The sequence below is a fragment of the Acinonyx jubatus genome, chromosome D4 (genome assembly GCF_027475565.1).
Source record: "Acinonyx jubatus isolate Ajub_Pintada_27869175 chromosome D4, VMU_Ajub_asm_v1.0, whole genome shotgun sequence".
Lineage (NCBI taxonomy): Eukaryota > Metazoa > Chordata > Mammalia > Carnivora > Felidae > Acinonyx > Acinonyx jubatus.
The window spans coordinates 24121740-24142510 of NC_069391.1; the positions used below are offsets into that span (position 1 = coordinate 24121740).

The 20771-nt window shown below is 45.7% G+C and overlaps 1 protein-coding gene across 15 annotated transcripts in view; it reads left to right on the top strand.

Moving 5' to 3' along the window:
- EPB41L4B (erythrocyte membrane protein band 4.1 like 4B) overlaps window positions 1-20771 on the top strand; it is a 127898-nt gene that overhangs the window by 62948 nt on the left and 44179 nt on the right. For 14 of the 15 annotated variants that reach the window (XM_027034788.2, XM_053204827.1, XM_053204826.1 and 11 more), the window contains exons 12-15: window positions 159-268; window positions 2971-3001; window positions 6354-6387; window positions 10127-10191. In XM_027034788.2, the coding sequence (XP_026890589.1) occupies window positions 159-268; window positions 2971-3001; window positions 6354-6387; window positions 10127-10191 (240 nt within the window). Of the gene's footprint in view, window positions 1-158; window positions 269-2970; window positions 3002-6353; window positions 6388-10126; window positions 10192-11976; window positions 13658-20771 lie in introns of those variants that run through there. The other variant, XM_027034792.2, reaches the window with a different exon arrangement.

Genomic DNA, 20771 nt, shown 5'->3' on the forward strand with positions numbered 1-20771 from the left:
AAATGGAAGGCTAAATTTGGTGTGTGTCTTTACCAAACGAGTTCACGATAAGTTGAAATTTACATTGGAGCTTTTGAAAACAGAAGTGCGCTTCCAAATATGTATAATGTGCTGATATTCTGACACTGGTAACATGCAATAAAATATTTACTTTCCAGTGGGCGGACAGAGTATCAAGCCACACATGGGGCCAGGTTACGGAGAACCAGCACCTTTGAGCGGAAGCCTAGTAAACGCTATCCATCCCGGAGACATTCGACGTTCAAAGGTGGTGTGCTTTTCATTCTGCTTGGCATTTTATGTTAGGATGTAGTTGGTTAAGCCCCAAGGAACTTAGCTTGCTAAAGCAGTTCTTAAAGGAACATTCTACTCTTCTACTCTTGTCATTCTGAAGCTTTTAACAAAACCCCAGTGGGAGGGATTCTCTTAATGGGAACCAGGCCACCTTTGCCGTCCGCTGTCTTTAGTTTTGACCATTGGACGTGTTCATCTTCTCCCTCTTTTTCATCCTTCTTTTCTTGTGCCTCTTCACTTCCGTTGTTCCTGGGACCTCAGGAATATCATAGGTTACCATGTTTTTTTGCCCAGATGAATGATGCTGTGTCTTAGAGGGAAAAACAGTTCTTCTCTCCTCTATCTTACAGTTTCAAATGGGACACCAGTCTCATGCTAACCAGAATTCTGGCCACTAAGAGCAGATCCAGAAATTTTAAGTCCTGGACTCCGTACCTGCAGTCAGTCCATGCACGTCCTGCCCTTGAATTTAGCCTGGACTTAGGATGCCTTCCCCTCCCCCCTTTTCAGAACTCCCTGAGCCTTAGTCTGTCATTTACTACTATGGCTTCATGCCTTTCTGAAGGCTGGTACCCAATACAGGACCAGTTGGCAAATGAGCAAGCTGGGCTTGTTTAAACTTGGCCTCCACATCCTACCTCCTAGCTCTTCTCTGCCTACACTTGATTGTTTCTCCCTTCGGGACACCTAGTTTAGCACTGAATTGTGGGCTTTTTCATGGCATGGCCTCTGAACTCTCAACCCCTGGGGCCCCCTCCTACATATCACTTACTCATAGGTTTTTCTTGTATCACTCAGGACTTAGTGGGCCTTTGTCAGAACTGTACCTATACTTCACTCCCTTCTAGAATCTTTAACCTTGTGGGGCACCTGGGTGGCTCATTTGGTTAAGTGCCTGACTCTTCTTTTTTTGAGTGTAGTAGCTATTCCCTAAACCAAATTAAAAACATTTTTTTTTAACGTTTATTTTTGAGAGACAGAGAAAGAGCACAAGCGGGGGGTGGGGCAGAAAGAGAGGGAGACACAGAATCCAAAGCAGGCTCCAGACTCTGAGCTGTCAGCACAGAGCTCGATGCAGGGCTCGAACTCTCAGACTGAGAGATCATAACCTGAGCTGAAGTTGGACGCTCAACCAACTGAGCCACCCAGGCGTCCCCCTAAACCAAACTTGTAATGTTTGTTTATTTTTGAGAGAGCGAGAGAAAGAGACAGAGCACAAGCTGGGGAGGGGCAGAGAGAGAGAGGGAGACACAGAATCTGAAGCAGGCTCCATCCAGGCTCCGAGCTGTCAGTACAGAGCCTGACATCAGGTTTCGAACATACAAACAGTGAGATCATGACTTGAGCCAAAGTTGGAAACTAAACCAACCGAGCCACCCAGGTACCCCCGTTTTTGAACCAATGGTTTAATAGCACAGCAGCCAGAAGCTCTCTAAAGTCATTCTTGGCTGCTTTAATAGAGAAAAAAATGGCCAGTGCCCAGGAAATATGGCCTCACCTTCAAGAAAGACCAGAGGGTGAGAGGATTGGGGGTGTGCCCAGAGAAGGGTGATGGTGGATGAAGGTGATTGACTGCAGGAACTGGGAGCGACAAGTGATGCAGTGGGGGAGAGAGGGAAGGCCTTGCTCCCCTGTCAAGCCTTCTTTCTGCCTGCAGTCCATAGGATCAGTGTTATCCAGAAACACTCCAAGTAAGGAAGAAGTTCCTAATAGTGCTGTCAAAGATAGAGCCATCTCAAGACTGTACTGGGCTCCCAGTCCCTGGAGGCCTGTGCAGGCACAAAGGGAAAGGCCCCTTGGTGTGGCCACTGCAGAGGGGAGGGTGTGTCCTATGTCTTGACCCATGGGTGGCTTTGGACCTCTTCTAGACCACAGGTTCCCTGATTCTCCTCTACTTTCTTTCCCAGTCTCCATCCTCTTTTTTTCTTTTGTGTTACTGGCATTTTTTCCCAGCCAGAGTTCTGGCATCTCTGTGAAGCTTTTAATGATTTTCTGTGCTACATCTTTTTAAATTTTTTTAAATGTTTGTTTATTTTTGAGAGAGAGAGCGTGTGAGGGAGGGAGGGGCAGAGAGAGAGGGAGACACAGAATCCGAAGCAGGCTGCAGGCTCTGAGCTGTCAGCACAGAGCCCAACGCTGGGCTCAAACCCAGGAACCGCGAGATCATGACCTGAGCGGAAGTCAGATGCTCAACCGACTGAGCCACCTAAATGAAATGGGAGTCTAGATAAACAAGCTTTAGCTCTGTCCATGGTCCCTTCCACAGATTCACATCCTGCCCCAGCTACAAAAGTCTGCCCTGAGCTTCCTAGTACTGTCAGGCTTATATTTCAGCCTCTATCATCCCCTTCTGCGGTCTTTGATTTCACACACCTCTCTTGTCTCTGTGTCAAGACTGTGAACCCCTTGAGAGCCAGAATTGCCTCTCATTTCTGTATCTGAGAGCACCTGGCTCTGGGAACATGCTCGGCATTCGCTGAGTGAATTGGAGGGCTTGGCACAGTGGAAAAGAGACTTTTCCTCCAGAAAGAAGGAGGTAATGTGGAAGTTCTGCCTCCTGGGGTTGGGACCCCGCTGCAACCACAGAAATCTCCACCCTAGTCATTGTCATCACGTGGTTAAAAAAAAGTGATACAGCTCTCTAAGATGGCATACCTTTCTGTTTTTCCTTTAAAGCAAGCAACCCAGTGATAGCGGCTCAGTTCTGGTAAGTGCCCCCAGACTCTGGGGTACAGCTCTTCTAATTATCGTCTTTATTTGCAATGTTGACTTTTTCTTTAATACAATTAAACCACAGAGTGAGTCACCTGATGATTTTCCCCTGCTTTTTCTGCTGCCTGACTATACCATCCTCCTGGTTCTCAATAAGTGCACAATGGAATGTTCCAAGACTGTTTTTTTTTTCTTTTTTAAAACACAGCTGCTCTGTTTGTGTAGGTTTGTGCTTTGTTTATTACAACAGTGGGTGATGAAGGTGAGAGGAATGTGTGCAGCGCACTGTGCTGATGGCATTGCAGGCAGTGATGGGAAAGAAAGGCCATGCTCTTGAGCAAAAGCTCCGTGAGAGCAAATGCTGGATTCGCTCAGTGATGTGCAGATTTTACAGTCATACAGTGTAGAAAACCTTTACGAAACACGTTTATTGAATTTCGTGCAGAAAAAAGAACATGTCACAAGACTGAAACTCCAGCACAGAAGTGAACAAACTTTTCCTGTGAAGTGCCAGGTAGTAAATACTTTGGACTTTGTAGGCGATGCTGTCTCTTTCATGACTGCTCAGCTCTGTGGTTGGCGCACAAAAGCAGCCATAGACAGTCCGTAAATGAAAGGCCAAGGCTGCTGCGTTCCAGTAAAACTTTACTCATAAATGCAGGTGGGCTACATTTGGCCCATGGGTGTGATTTGCCAGCCCCTCCCCCAGCACAGGTGTTCTTGATCTTTCCTGTACATGGAATCTCCTGGTGAGCCTTGAAACGTCCCCCTCAGCCCAGCCATACTCCAGGCTCATTGAATCAGTCTCTGGGCAGGGGACTCACGCACCTAGGGTTTTTTGCCTTTTTTTTTTTTTTTTTTTTTTTAAGTCCCAGGTGATTCTAGTGTGTGGGAACCACCATCCCATCTTGCACTTGCCTCTTTTTCTCTCTCTGAAACAACTGCTTATGTGAGTTTTGCCCTAGGTGGACAGCTGCTCTCTCATGCTGGAGAATTACAGGCTGTCATTCCTTCCGCCCTGGTGTCCAAGCTCCAGGCACTGGCAGCCCAGTTTAGTCAGCCCCTTGGTCTTCCCAGGCACACGGGTCTCAGACTGCTGGGGAGGTCTTAGAGATGAACACAAGTTGACTGTGCCATGTGCCCTGCACCTGTACTCGGGCAGAGCCCGGCATGTGGAGGAGCGGATAAGCCGGAGGCCTTGGTTGGTGATGAGGGTGCAGGCCAAGGGACCAGAAGGCCTCCCGCCTCATCCCAGCCTTGCTGTAACCCAGCGCTGGGGCCTTAGGTCTTCCTGCTGGGCTTCCTTTTTCTCACTGAAAACAAGGAGTTTGGGCTAGATCAGTGTTTGCCCAAACTTTTTTAGTCTCTGATTTTCGCCCCCCGGAAGAAACCTGACCTGGAAGTCCAATATAGAGAACAGACAAAAGTGGAGCTGTCCTGGGTGGAGCCAGGCAGGGAGGAAAGGGCTGGTGCCTGCCTGTTCCTCTGACATCTGACCCCTGTCCCCCAGACAGCCACAAGACACCCGCAAGGGCCCCGAAGCACGCTAGGGAACATAACCAGCCCCTTGTATCACACAGCTGGAGCTCAGCCCTGTGTCTCTGGTTCCAGGCTCTGCCTGCAGTGCCATTCTGTAAGGAGGCAGGCGGCCGACTCTTGTGTCTGGGTTCAGTTCTCAGCACCTGAAGAAGGGCTGCAGAGTCCTGTTGAACTGCCATGGAGCATACCCTGGCCCCCCGAGGGAGGGGCTCCCACATGGGTTCATTGTAGGCCTGTGGGCTCGCCCTTCTCTAGGATCCCCGCTGCGGGTAGTATGCTAAAAGCATTTGCACCTTTCTCCACCTGTCAGTGTATCTTGCTTTTAATTCTCAGGGGCCTGTGAGTTACAACATTTCTTTCCTTTGCTAAGGAAGCGATTGTTTTGTTTGTTTTTCCCTAATAAAATTATATTTTCCTTTTAGCATCTAGTGGAGATTATATATATATTGAGCATCTAGTGGAGATTATTATATATATTGGGAACCAAAACAAACTTAAAAAAAGTGTCCACCAGGAACAAAAAAAACCCAGTAAATATACCCTTTAGGAACAAATGAGCTAATAACCACTGTTCGCAGCTGTTCAATTGCTCTTCGCAGCCTGTGGGATCCCGGGGTGAGTAGGATTGCTGTGGGAGCCAGGGATGACATTGCGCTCTGGGCTGCAAAGGTGATACCAGAAAAATTGCACCTTGCAGAACACTTAACCTTCCAGATAAAATCCAGCTGGAGGTGAATCTGGCCCAGAGCCTGGCTCGGTGCACTGGCCTTTCTGGAAGACAGAGCCATTTAGACCCCAAGCAAGACTCGTAACAGTAAAATGTTTCTCTCGTTGAAGCAATAAACCTTGATTTCGAGCACCACCCTAGCCACGTAGCCCAACAATGGTGCCGTGTTTGTTTGTGTTTCTCCTGGCAGATGCCAGCCTTACGTAGGAAACACATGTGTTTTAAGTGCAAAGCCAGCCTGGGATTCTCTGCCCATATATGTGAGTACGTATAGTTTTTTAACCAGAGTAGTTTTACTTGTGAGTCCACCAAAATAGGATTGTGCATGAGGAGCGTGGTACCTTTGCTCGGACCGTCAGGGAGCCAGCTGGACTCTGTGGAAAGAAGGTGGGCTCTGAGATGGAGCAGATACCCACTCCAGTCCCAGCTCTGCCACTGACTGTGTCGCTGACTGACCCTGAGCAGGTTTCCCAACTTCTCTGTTAGGCAACCTTTCCTTTATCTGTAAAACGAGGTGGTACCAGTTATTGACCTCATAGCCTTGTGGTGCGGATTAAATAGTAACAGATGTGGAGCTCCCAGTACAGAGCCTTATATGGAATGAGCGTTCCACGGTGGTGGCCGGTTCGTGGCATTGTTCGTAGCAGTGGGACCCATAGCGGTAGATGTTCAGAAACGGCCGGTAGATGTTCAGCTCTCCCTTCAGTTGGAAAAAGCTCTGGGCGTCACTGGAGCCGTCTGGTGCCACCCAGCAGTGCCAGCACAGACCTGGAATGGGAGCTAAAAGTACTTGGTGTGTCCCAACTGAAAGGACCTCCTTTTTGTCACCAAAGCGTGGCAAGCAGGATTCTGGAATATTACCTTTGTGTTTCAGTTTGTGAGCTCGAAAGTGACGAGTGGAAGTTGGTGTTTGGTTTCCTTGGTTATATGTTCATGTAAACAGCTAATAACCAAAAAGAAGCGGTGTTCGTGAAAGTTCCTAACAGTGTAGGTGGTGTTTAAGATTTATGATCGTTAAAAAATCACTAACAGTGCCGCTTTACAACCTGTTACATTACAATTTTTCCCTTCTTTTCTATAGCTCTAAAACAAATCCTGAAGTCCATAATTACCAGGTGAGATACTGCTTTTAAAGATTTTCTTGAATACTTCTTAAAATTTCAAAATTTTCTACATCAAGTAGTTATTATGCTTATAGTCAGATTTTGAAGAAATAAAAACATGCTTTTTGTTGGTTGTGGGGTGGGGGGGCTTGGTGTTTTTGTTTTTTTTTTTTTGAGAAAACAGTGAGAGGAGAACCTTCCTCTGTGACTCCTGGCCCCTCTTGGTCATTTCAGCTGCCTATTTTTTTCTTAACCTTATCAACTGGCAAACCACAGAGACATATGTTTAAGTTTCTGGGTGGTCAAACACAACCTCTTAGGAGCGCTCAAGTGAGGCTGTGTTTTGTCAGCATGTTCTAGGCCTAGGGAACATGAGTCCCTTGAGATGTGCCTCCAGGAAAGGATGTCTCAGTCACACGTTTGGGAGATGTGTCCTTCATTCCCCTTCTTGGATCTTACAGTCTCCGCTGGGGTTTCAAAAGTACTGAGAAATCCTGCAAAAAAGATAACGTTTTATTTTTTTTAATCCATTGTCTCCCCAAATCATTTGATATTCAACACCCCCTCCCCCAATCAAAAAAAGCTAGCTTCTCACCTACCCGCCTGTTTTTGATAGTGTATCTGTTATCAGTGGAGCATTGGTTTCCAGAACCTACTTTGTAAAGCATTGTGCCAGGCCTGTTTCCTGCAGAAGGAGCACAGATAGGTTTCTGTGGCTCGTGATATGCTCTTTTACAGGGTGGCCAACCAGGGCCCTCACCGCCTGTATGCCTACCCACTCACAGTTACCTGGGGGTGGCTCTTGCTGGCCATTCACAGCCTTCTACAACCTGGCTCCAACTTGCTTTTCTACATTTATTGCCTTCCTCCTCTCTGCTCCTTATCACACATCATATGTTCAACTCTCAAAGAATCACATAATCGGTGCCCCCAGAATTTCTTCCCACTGTTCCCGTTTCCATGCTTGTCTGCCTGAAATCCCCTCACTTGTCTGTGCATTAAAATCCCCTCCAGAGTCCCCTCAGAAGCCACCTCCTCCACAGAGCCTTCTCTGATCCTCATAACTGGAAATCACCAACACCAGTGGTCTTCAACCCCACTGCATGTTAAAACCATCTGGCAGGCTTTAAAAACATGGCCGGTGCTTGGGCCTCACCCTGGGCTGAACAATCAGATGCTCTAGGGATAGATAGTTCTGGGCATCAGAGAGCTTCAGAGCTGCTAAGGGGGTTCTGATGAGCTGTGCTGACAGCGTGTCCCTCACTTAGTAGGTTTGTGCCTAGAGGCAGCAGTCGTGTCTGATGGCCTCCTCACTTGGGGCCATTTCTCTTTTCCTGGGCGGGTTCTGTCCAAGGACATTACGCTCAGGTTTCCTCCATCACAGTCTGGTTTCGGATGTCACAAGAAGCTCTCCATGAGGTCACCTGGGAGCGTTTGTTCTGGTTTAGTGTCTTTCCTGATCTTTTGTTACTGTAGATACTAATTTTTCGATGGGGGTGGGATCCTAATGTACGTGACTTTTACGAGGTCTCCAAATTATGTTTCAGAAGAATTTTGCCATAGCATCTTCCATACATGAAATCGTATTCCCAATGTGCAGATTCTGGACACGACTTCCGAGTTTGGGGGGAATAACATGTAAAAAGTGCTTTGAACCTGGTAGGGGAAAAGCTAGGTTTCCCGATCTTGTCTTTTTTAGGTTCTTGAATCTTCTCAGTCACAGATCAGCTTTTTGGTTTGAGAGATTTTCGGGTGTGACTGGCTAGCTGTGGGGGAAGGGAAGAGTTGTGGACAGGCGGTCCCTGCTTGAAGGCAAGAAAAAAAATGAAAACAAAGCCCATTATTCCCTGCTCAGAGTGAATACGGAGGAAGTTGTTCACGGAACTCACATGCACGAAAACTGTTCTTGTAACATCTTTGGCAATCACTGGTCCCCCCCACCTTAGCCATCTTGGAGGTCACGTGTTGCTCTGTCAAGGTTTGGGAATGAATTGAGCGGGAAGAGAACGTCCTGAGAAGTGGCCTGATTGATAAAGGCTTGAGTGCTGAGAAGGGTTTTCGGGAGAATGGGAGTATGGAACATCTGTCTTATTGTGAGCTCAGTGAGACTAGCCAACTGCAAAGGATAGATTTCTGTGGTTTTGATAAGGACATCTCTTGGCGTTTGGGGAGGAACAGTTCTTCATTGTTGGGACTGTCCCAAGAGTTACAGATGCTTAGCTTTCCTCTTCTCTGCCCAGTAGTTAAAAGGTAATTTTGCAGTCATTGTGGCAAGCAAAAATGCACATATATATTTCCAATTATCCCCGGGGGAAAAAACTGCCCCAATGACCAACTGGGTTAACATTTAAAAATGCTGCTTGACAGCTTTAGAGTGTGAATAAATTACCGAAGGAGATCAAGGAAGGTTTGGGAATATCCTTCCAGGTCTTTATGGATGAGGTACCCACCTCTCCCTAATGAATCTGATTTGCTTGTGTTTGAAGACAGGGAGTGGAACAGAAGGTCCATTTCTATTCTACATTATTCCCTTTTGTTGAAGATGCAGCCAGTGGAGCCTCATTTGGGGCCTGGCTGTGTGACCAAAACACTGGAAGCATTTCAGCTATGGGCACATCTTCTAAACTCTAGGTGTTTGTCTCCCTAAGAGAGGTCAGCTTTCAGCGTCTGCTCCTGAGATCTTTTCTCCAGATTCCCTTTCCCTGTAGCCTGTGCAGGGGGCTGCACACTTAGCTTGCTGACAGGCAGATCTGAAGGAGAGAGCTCACTAGAATACAGAATAGGCAGGGAGGGCATCTCAGTTTCCTGAAAACTGAATGAACAGAATTACTGAGAATTTTCCATAATACAGAACAGGCCTCTGCTTATTAACCAAAACAGCAGGGGAAGGAGCAGAAGGGGAAGAAATAATTAAAAGAATAATGGTGGCAAGACGGTAGTGACTTAAACGTCAGGAGGGTTTCATGTGCTCCACAGAAAGTTTAGCCTCGAGAAGCCCTGTGGCTTCTGGCCTTGCCTGGAGCCACCACCCTCTACAGGCCAGAGGCGGTGGACAGTCCCGTCACCCAGCCAGGCCTGCCTTGTCTTCACTCCTGCTCGTTCTGTGAGTCATCAGTCTGGATCCATTTTTTTGAATGGACAAATTCCTTCCTTCTTTCCTTCTGTTGTATCAGAATAATCAGTGCTCTGAATGGTTTGGGGTTTTGTTTGTTTTTGGTGACGGCCAGGTGGGCGGCGAGGTTTGGTACTAGGTTTTGGATCACATTTTAGAAAATTATTCTTATTGCTTAAACAAGGGAGAAGGTGTTCGCCCACAATCCTGCTGACTTAATGTCCCCGTCCAGTTGTCTTGTGTTTGCAGATGTCTCTGTTACACATGGTTGTCGTCCTCTTCAGCAATGACAAAAATTGTTTCTGAAGAAAGAAATTGCCTACCATTCACCCCATATCTTGGGTGTCCTCCGTCTGTTCCCTTGGGAGAGATGAATACTGCCTGTCCTGGGCGCTCTGGGGGACCCTTCCCAGACAGATGCTTTCCCCTTTCTTCCGAGGGCAGCCTTCCAGCCCCCCTGCCTTTGTCATAGGGGAAACGTGATCGTCCTGGGAAGCCACCGCCCATCCAGGGTTTGGTTATAGCCTTTCCAGTCACAGCCCTGGGCCCCTCAGCTGGATGCCAGTAAAAGAGAAACTAAATGAAGACCATTGAAATCAAAAGGTCATTGAATAATCAAGTTTGGTATTTCATTTCTAGCCTCAATACCATCCCAATATCCACCCCAGCCAGCCTCGGTGGCACCCTCACTCTCCAAATGTAAGGTAAGTGCTTGAGCTCACGGAGCTGTACTTACTTGAAAGTTCTCCCTTTCTCCGGAAAGGCTCAAATTCTGCCTCGTTGTGAATCGAAAGTCTGCATCGGAAACAACGGTTAAGAGCTGCTGTGTCATGGCAGAGATGAATAATTTGCAGAGCAAAAGAAGCCAGTGATGAGTCTGGATTTACCAGAGTTCTGCTTTATGAAATGAAAATGAATTGGGTTTTATTTTTTGTTTTTTTTAGTCGTTCTAACCTTAGATATTTTTGGTTTGGTTTTGTGTTAGAAATGTTGCTTAAAATTTCTAAGTAACATTTTCCTGTCCCAAGAATTCGGTTACTAAAAATATGCTTTGAGCTTGGGGATTTTTGTTGTGGGTTTTTTGAAAGGACTTTTTTCAGGGATGGAGTGGGGGTTTGCTTTTTGTGATTGTGGATCTTTTTTCTGAACCTAGGGGTCAGTAAACTTTCTCTGTTAAGAGCCACATAATCAATATTTTCAGCTTTGTGCTCTCCATCGCAACTACTCAGCTCTGCTCTTGTAGCTTCAAAGCAGCCTCAGACAGAAGTGAATGGGCAGGGCTGCATTCCAATAAACTTATTTACCAAAGCAGATGGTGAGTGGGATTTAGCCTGAGGGCTCTGTTTTACTCACCTCTGCCCTAACCCTACCACAGTCCTTTCCAAGTAAACTGGCACCTGCCTTGCTGGGTTTCTAGTTAGGCTTGAGAGTGTTTTAACGCTAGCTTTGTAAAGGCAAACGTTCCTTTTAAGATTTGAATTTTAGATCAGTCTTAATTGGTGTTTATGTGTGAAGCTCTTTCTGTTGGTGAATTCACTTTGCATAAAGTTATTTCTTGGTAAGGTTGCTAGCCTTGCTGCTTGAGAAAGTACGGAGAATGGAATGATGGAAATAAATCCATTTGGAGTAAGGCAAATGAGAGCAATTAGTTCTTGAGAATTCTTGCCACTTTTGTTGGGGGGACCTTGGAGGAGAGCAGTGCTGTTTGATCGTAAACACTTGATATTTGGGTAGCTTTTTAAAGCTAGTCAGCCTAGTGGAGTAATAATTCTAAATGTTTCTGTGTATTGCGAAGGCAGTTTATTTTCCAGACAGAAGAAACAGAAGAGATTTCTAGAAGTGCTATTTTTATTAACCTTGTTTTTACAGAATTTTACACTTCTTTTGGCCTGTTTTGTCACATTAGTTTTCCTTCTGAGGCATGACCTTGCCCAGCACTTAGCAGTGGGGATTCCGAGGAAGGCTGGAACAGTGCGCCTCACCTGGGAGCTTGCTGATGCATTCTTTGCCCGACCCGGGCCCTACTGGGTCAGGATCTCTGGGGGTGGGGCCCCGCAGTCCGTGTTTTACCAGGCTCTCCAGAGTTGGAGAAGCACTGCCTGAGATACAGAGTTCATTGGTCCTAGGCTCTGGTAAACGCTGCCTGAGGCACTCACAGGGCACCGTAGCATGGTCACAGCCCCGAGAAGTGCCTGGGAAAGGAACCTTTTTCACCTGACTTCCCCCAGACTGAGGGGTCCTCAAGGTGCCCTTTGAGAAATGTGGTGTGGCCGCGACCGAGCTTTTCTCCACTTGGAAGTTGGTAGATCACCCGCATCTGAATTTTAAACACACCTGAGCAAATCCACTCATTTCAGCTTGGAAGCCATCCCCATTCACACGGTTCATGGTTTTTCCCGCCCGCTTGCCTCGTGCTTGTGTTGTTTCACTCACATTTCTGAATTTTCTTCCATCCCTCCCGCTAACCATTCACTCTGCCGACAAAACAGGCCATGCTTTCAGGATGACAGGCCACACTGGGAAACGTCGGCCAGTGGAAGTGGTGGCCGTTTCGATTATGTCCACGACCAGAACCAGAAGAACTTAGGAGGAGTGCAAAGTATGATGTACCGAGACAAACTCATGACTGCACTTTGAAAGACTGACACATCTCACCTCTGTTCACCAGCATGGTTTCATTACATTCCATGAAACATGTCTTGCCATCACACAGACGCGTCCTCAAAAGTGTCCTTAAGGAATAGTTCTGAAAGGTGTTTCTGGAGTCCGTGTACATATTTGGAAATCTCCACAATCAGTAGTCACAATTTACTGTTGACTGCGTTCTCAATAAAATGAAGGTAGTGAAAGGCTCAGGAATCGTTTTAATATTCTGATTTAAAAATTGGAGTAAAAGTCTATGTTTATCATATTGCTGTGTATTTGGTATTTCTCTGTTATTTAATGAATGGGACCAAATAAAACCAGAAGAACTTAGGAAGAGAGCTCTTTGTAGAGTACCATACAGCCCTGGGGTGGGGTTGAGACCACTGGGGCCCAGTCCTGGCCGTTGTGAGATTGTGGACAAGCCTTTCTCCTTTGCTGGCCTCCTTTTCCCCCATCTGGAAAGAGTGGGTAGGACTAAGTGATTGCCAGGCTCCTTCCAGCTCTAAAATTCTGTGATCGTATTAAAAGTTAATATTTTTAGTCAGAGGATGTAACATTAAAACTAAATTTCTCGTAGGAAAACTGCAAATTTCCCTTCTCTAACAGAGGGCTACCGCTTTCGGAAGCGCAAGAACGTATATAACTTGTTACATAAATGCGGGGAGGCTTTGAATTTCTGATCTTAAAGCAGTTCAGGCACATTGAATCTTAGCAGTTTTACTAATCATAAATTGCATAGCATCCCTTTTTGATAGAATTTGTTGCTCAAGTACAAGAATAATTTTTTTTTCAATTGTTGATCGGTGCTGCTAACTTGCATGATTTCAGAAGACTCAATTGTGAACACACACTGTCAGAATTTATAGAATTTGAGGCTTGGTTTTTACCCTGGACTTAACTCTTTTAAAAAGCAACATGAAATCCAAGATAACATTTATGGCTCAAATTAAAGTGTGTAAGATTTTAATGAAGCTGTGCCAAAGCATTCTGTAGAATAGGATGGGATGGGTGTTGTACATTTTGTAGTACCAGCTATCAATGGGCTGTCTTTTAGGGTAGAACTTGTACCAAAATATTTATTTCCCCACCCCCCCCCCATTTGAAGCCACAAATCAAACTTTTTTTTTTCCTTGGTAAACCTGAGATAATTTTTCATTAGTCTTTTTGTGAAAAACGATTCTTACGCCATTTAAGTATATGTAATTGTAATTTGGCCCACTGTAAGCCTTTTTTAAAAAAATGTGTTGACATCTCTTAAGACACTTTATTGCTAAAATCTGATCTATTTTTGGTTACCACAAAAATCTGTCCAGCAGGAGGGGCTCCGCTGCAGGCCTTGCACGGCGGAGTCCTTCACCGACAAACTCTTCCTAAGATAATCTGTTTACAGGTGTATTCTGTTGTAGCAGATGTTTTGATCCTCAGTGTTTGTGCCGCATACAAATAAATGTGTTCTGAATCTTTTAATCTTAGTGATCCATTTTTACAAATGTGTTTCCAAGGAATAAAGATTATTCTTGCTTTTTTGGACTCCATCTTCATTTTACATTGCGCAGAAGTATCGTTTGTGGATGACGTAGGTAGTGGGATGGTGAGCTCTCCGAAGTCTGGAGGTGAGCATTCCGTTAGGTGACATGGAGGAAGTTCGTCCGAGGATGAAGCTGCCCTTGGGAAGAGCAGCTCTGGTAGGCACAGTGGCTGAAGCATTTCTTCATCTGGTTCATCTGTGGTGAAGGTTCTAGTAACTGGTCACAGGCTCTGGACTGAGTGAAGCGGTGGCAGAGTGGGTTTCCCCCATAACGGTCCTGTGATGAGGATGGGTGTTTGTCCTGGCGACTCACTGTTTCCGGTGGAAAGACATCCAAACCTGTGTCTGTGGCCTCCTGGAGACAGTGTATACAGATCCCCTCTAATAAATACCTTTCTGCTTAAAATAACTTGAGTGGATTCAGTTGTCTGCAACCACGAAGTCTAACCAGGATACATACTTACGACCTCCTAATTGTTAAATGAGGTGCACGCTTTTCATCCCGCAACTCTGTGGACCTTCCTCTACTGCATGTGATGGTGATGGTCACTCACTCACAGCTTCTCGAAGTTCTGTTCCCTTGGCTTTTTCAACATCTGCTTCTCCAGCTCTTTGACTTTTGCTTCTGTCTTTGTAACAGCCTCTTCCTCTGTCGTCCTCTTAAATATCGGTGTTTTCCAGGGGTCCTTCCTCTGCCCACCTCTTTTATCTCCATCACAGTCTGCCTGGGACTTTTCATGCTGGCACAGCTTTATGGCTGTTGGCCCTGGAACCCTGGTCTCTTACCCAGACTACTCCTACAAGATTTTAGACTGACATTTCAACCTGTGTACCCCATATATACAGCTCAAACTCATGTCAGAAATCAAATTCATCATCTTTTGCTGGAGAAAAAAAAGACGTCTGCCCGATTTTCTCTCTTCTACCCGCTACACCATCCGTAGCTCTTTTCCCTTTTGCCACCTGCACCCAGGCAGTCCCTGGGTCTACTCAGTTTCCTTGCCAACCTTTACCTTGAGAGATGCTCTTCCTGGTCTCCCTGATTCCAGGCTCCTGACAGGCTCCTCCTGCTCACAGTCTCTAGAGGAATCTTTCTAAGGAAACACTCTGGTTGTATCATTCCAACGCTCCACATCTGCCAGGGTTCACCACCACCCAGAGGGTGAAGTCCAAGGCCTTCTTTATGGAATTCCTTTGCTATCTGCTTCCATCCTATTACTCAAGCCTATTTTGCCCCATTTCTCACCCTCCTGTTTAAACGTCTGCACCACCACGCTGCTTGTGGTTCCTGGCATTCACCATATCCTGCTGTTGCCCCGACCTGTGCTTTGCAAATCCTGTTTCTTCTGCCAAGAAGAACATCCCCTTTGCCCAACTGCCACTCACCCCTTAAACCTCCACTCAGGTGCGTCTTCTCCCAGGGAGTCTGACCACCCCACCTCTGCAAATTGGGTTGGTTTCTGTGCTCTGCTCTGTAACTTTCCCTCCGCCCTCCTATGGCAACATTGCATTCACTGCTTTATGTTAAAACTGCCTCTTTGGTTCATCTTATCCTGGAGCCTGTACGCTTAAGTATGAGCTTTGTATCATATTTGCCTTTGCTCCCCAGTGCCTGGTATATAGCAGGTGCTCGTGAATGTCTGTTCAACAAATGAATTATTCCACCTTCATTCTAACAGAAGTGTCTAGCCAGATAACAGGCAGCACATCATCTCTGAGCTGGTCCCAAAAGTATCTGAACAACTGTACCCAGTCGAGGGCGTCACATTTTGAGTAGGACATTGACCGTCACCTGTGTTCTGGCTTCAGCTTCATCATCTGAACGTTACCCAGTGTGTCTGCGGTGTTCTCATTTGAAGCATTGGTATGATGATAGCCTTGCTGCTACAGGGCAGAGGACAGTCCAGCCACAAGATCCTGGAAACCCCGGTAGGTTGACATGGATCCACAGTAATATACAGGGACACCAGATGCGTGCTTCCTGTGCTCCATGTGTTGCTTCACTTGACCTTCCTGGCCACTCTGTGAGGTGGATCTTGCCCTCCTTTCTCACATGGGGGAGCTCAGGCTTAGGGTTTAACCAAGCAGCTTGCACATTGTCATGCATGTGCAGTTCTGACTCCAGCCCATGTTCTTGGTCCCTGTGCTCTAATGCTTCCCGCCAATAATCATCTCGCGATTTGGGACCCTGTCGATCTACATCTCCATGAGACTATTACTAGATTATGTTGACGAGCTCACTACTCTGGAATCCGGTTACTAACTAGGAGCCACTTACCACCACCAGCATCAAGTGATTGTCCATATGCTGCACACCTGTGGTCCAGTAAGTAACCTCGTCCATCACCATCTCTCATTAGCTAATAACCCTGTTACTCCTCTCCCCGCTCCTCTCCCAGGGGTCTAGTAACCCCTAACACTTTACCATCCCCCCTCTAGCAGTCTAGAACCTGCATTCATTCAACAGCCCCCTTTGCTAAGGAGCAGAGATTGAACATTACTTTCTTCTTACAAAACACTCCTTATTTGACATGATTCACTGCTTCCTTTCCTGGAGCTCACAAACTCGTCATTTCTTCTGGAGTATTACCTGCCTGCACAACCAACCTCAGGATTCTATAACCAGTGGAATTAGCTTTTTGTATTTTTGAAACTGAGGACTTACTGGTCTTGTATCATTTCCTATTTTTCTGTGATCCCTCAGAATATCTTAACAGTGAATTGGCATTGTTGTCAGATTGATACAATTCATATGGACTGAAAGGCTTGAAATCATGACAGGTAATTATCTTGGCCTTCAAAACTCTCTCGCCTGTTTCATTTCTTGGTCTACCATTTCCACTGAAAATGGTTCCCCTTAACAGCAAAGATGAAGGAATAAGGACAGTGCAGGAATGCTTCCCCCCTGCACCACCACCCCCCCCCCCCCCCCGCCCTGCCCCGTGCCTGTTAATATGGTACCATCCTTCCAGGTCAGTGACTCCAGCCTCCTGGGTCCTGGTCTGAACACAATAATAGATCCTTTTCGTTGCCCTTGACTTTCCAAGTTTTAACTAGTCCTTTAAGATCTGAGCTCATCAAAGAACTCCCTGAGCAGCCATATTGATCCTTTGAGTCAATATTTCCCAAACTTGGCTCTAAGTCAATTCCCTGACTGACCAAATCTTCCATAAGTACCAGGTAAATACCTTAAATAGGCTTAGGATGATTTGCCTTTGCCATTTCCCTCCAGGAGGCAACTGACAAGTGCCAAGGCAAGGCATAAGGGGGCAGGGAGAGAGAAACCTCAAACTACTGTTCAGGAAAGAGTCCCTGTGCACATGAAAAGTAGCACATTTTTAAGAAGGCCCATGAGGCATCTAAAAGGTGAAACTAATGTGAAGTTGACATTCAGCAGAGACTCAGCAAAGGAAATCTTAAATAATTCTGCAAATTGGCAAACTTCCCCAAATTAGGGAACCAAAGAATTACTTGGACAGCTTATTAAAAATGGAGAGGTGCCTGGGTGGCTCAGTCAGTTAAGCATCCAACTCTTGCTATCGGCTCAGGTCATGATCTCATGGTTTGTGGGTTCGAGCCCTCTGTCTGGCTCTGTGCTGACATTGTGGACTGCTTGGAATTCTCTCTCTCTCCCTCTCTGTCTGCCCCTCCCCTGCTTGCTCTCTCTCTCTCTCTCTCTCTCTCTCTCTCTCTCTCAAAATAAAGAAACTTAGGAGATTTCTAGGCTCTACTTAAGTGATTGGTGGTAAGACCTAAGGAACCTTCATTTTAAGTCACCAGAAGAGTCTGAGACAGGCAAGTACAGGACCTCACTTTGGAAAAGCACAGCTTCCTATCTGGTTTGCCGCCTTCTTTTTTTTTGTTTTTTTTTTGGTTCAACTTTAACTCTCATTAGAAAGGCCAACTGTTTTCTTTAAAGTAGGCATGAATCAAAAAGTAAATGAATACATCATAATAAGTAGCTAGCTATGCTTTCACTTATTTAGTAGGTTCACAGTGAAGCAGAAGAATGTGAAAATTCTAGTGTTTCTTTCTATGGCCTTCCTTTCATCATAACCTCCCTCTCCCAAGTCTGTCAAACCTAATCCGACGTCGTCCTGCGCTCCTCACTCTGGAAGCAAGGGGCTAGAGAATTGCATCCACTGGAGCTGAAGATGGCATGGACACACCAGCGTAGGGACCCATGCCAGGCTCAGAACCCAGCGTGGGGAAGAGACAGAAGTTTGCAGAAGCAAATTGGCAGGATGCTGCACGCTGCTGAGAGACAGACTGCAGGTCCAGTGTGGAGAGGTGACTTTGTTGGGACATGTGCCCCACGGTTTTCTGACGAGGTGAAATGTGAATGCTCTGGAGCCCCACAAGGTTTGAATCCCAACGTTGCCACTCACCAGCCATGTGACCTTTGTCCGGTTTCTTCTCTGTGCCTCATTCTCCTCATCCCCAAACGGAAGTAAATGACAGTAGGTGTATGTAAGGTGCTCTGCACAATGTTTGATGCTAGCTGGTGGCCAGTTTTGGTGGCTTTTGAGGTTTAAGGCCTTAGCGGTCCATGTGGTGAGAAACAGGTGGAGGAAATTCAAAGTCTTGCTCAAGGAACGGCCTGTGTTAAAGGTTGATGGCTTGAGACGTATGGTCTAAGTTTAGCAATGGAAAGGGGTGCTTGGTTCCAAGAGAAAGATCAGAAGGAAGAGGGTTAACACAATACATAAAGACACGTCTCTGAAACTCTAACAAGCTAAGAGCAGAAACACCGTGGTGATCTTTTGAGAGGAAATAAAAAGAAAAGTGATATTTCTGGCTGAGAATACTAGGAAATAACTGGCCAGGCAGAATGTGGACAATGCTTTCCCATCTGCACGCGGCAGAACTGGCAGAGGAAGGAGTTGGGGAGACCACTGAGGATCCATTCTGCTGGTACAATTGGGAGCCAAAAGTTGGGAGAATTAAAACAGCATCCGCTCGGTCCCCAACTTGTCTAGCTTAGTATTTCATTTTACACAAAGCAGAGGAGGCTTTTAACAATTAGGTGACTAAGTAGAAAGTCAGTAATCAAGAGAACCACTGTGCTTTTTCACTTATTTTAGGAGGTAATGCATTGGCAAAAATTCAGACAAAAATATCTAAAAGTTACTTTTCCTTTCCACCTTCCGATTCCCTAGTTTCCTAGTTTTTCCCAGAGGCAAACGTTAGCGTTTCTTCCTCTTAATCTAGAGCTATTCCGCGTATAAACAAGCACATGTACTTAACCAATCAGTATTGATGGTCATTTAGGCTGCCTCGAATCTCTAAAATTACAGTTTTTCCGCTGTGCTTATATATTCGTTTATGTACTTGAGCAAATCTGTCTGTAGGTAAGCTCCCTGAAAGTAGGGGTGCTGGGTAAAAAGAGATGTGCGTGTTTAATTTGGACATTGCCTAACTAAATTTCACCCTAAAGATATTCTACCTAATTACGCCTCCTCTCCCTGCTCCCTCACCCCACCCCACCAGCAATTTGAAGGGCCTCTGTGATTCTACAAAGAGGAAGCTACAAGAGGAGCTCCTAGCCTTAGCTAATTCTTTTCAACCTTTGTTAGTCTGATGGGTAAAAATCAGAATTTCCATCTTAACTGTATTTCTCTGTAAGCAAGGTTGCATACCTTTCCATCTTTCTGAACATCCCCATTTGTTACTTATTTTCTCTGAACCATCTGGAACCTCTGCTCTTTTGTCGTGCTCTTTAATAAAGATCAGACTGATGAAGTAAAATTAATCATATCATCATAGCCTTTTTAATAGTGGAGAAAAGGATAGAAAGAGTTGATATTTACCAGGCATTTTTTGAAAGCAGATTTCCAAAAGCTTAGGTAACAATCAATATGATATGATGCCCTGGAGATCAGAAAAAGGAATACGGACAGCGTAAAAACAGCCAGGGTGAAAGACTTGATTTCTAACATCCATATTTCCTTTCCTGTTTGGGAATTTGTTGAGAACTTTCTACTCCAACTGCTTAAATACCCACTCCAACATCGTGAATTTCCCTGGTGCATTGGCCAGGGAAGGAGGGATTTACTTTTAGTTACAATTAAAGTTCTGACTTATCAGATATAAAATCCCACTTTATCCCAAGATATGCCAGTGGTTTTATTGGAGGAAAGGCTGCAGAATTTAAAACACCAAAACTGCCGTAGTCTGGGCAATCCACTAAATAGGGTTAGAATAATTAGAGGAACATCCCCGTAGGCTCATGTCGTAAGAAACCCGCAGAACCTACCTAATCATCCCCTACTGAATTGTGAATGGCTTCAACATCACTTTCTGCAGCTGAAACCTCAAAAGCAAGAGGTGTTGCTATGCTAACGGCTCCACGGGCTTCATTCCGTGGCTGAATAATAGATGCTCTATCTATAGTCAAGGCAATTAAACAAGCCCTTAAAATTGGGCCCAGTGTATAGCTTCAGAGGCTAACTCAGGATGTTTATGCTAGAAGCTTCTGGAAAACCTACAAGAACTGAGGAACAGAGAAAGGCTCATTTGAAGAGATTTTAAGACACTAACAAAAGCCAAAATAGATGAATCCTCATCGGTAGCACCTCAGACACACACGCCCAGCGTTCAGCTCCAGCGCCTGTTCACGCTGGTGTCTTATGCAATTAAAAGGTCTAAAACCTGCCCTTAACAGAGCGTGCCTTTTATTCATCTAACCTGAACTTCATTCTGGAATGGATGATAGTTTCATTTCATTCATTCCGGTGAGTCGGCTGGTGTCTGCAGAGTGGAAAAATAACTCTTGTCAGCGCACGCCCAAGTCTGCCATGGCTCTTGCGAAGTGTAAAGACTGGCTCCTCGAGACGTTATTCTTCACAAGTAGTAGCTGCACTTTCATGGCAACAGTCGTTTCGTCGTGCCGCTCCTTGAGGGCTCCTGTGTGATGCTGTTTGGGGATGCATTTGAAGCAGTGGCTGGGGGTGAGTCTGTTCACGCTGTTACCCACCTGGGGGAAAAAAATCTTCATTTTAAAGCAGAAAGTGGGCACTGGAATGCAGAAATGAGAGGCCAAAAAAATCCATGAGAAACCAAGAAGGGAAAGCACTGTTAAATTTATTACAAGTGAATGTTGTAAAGGAA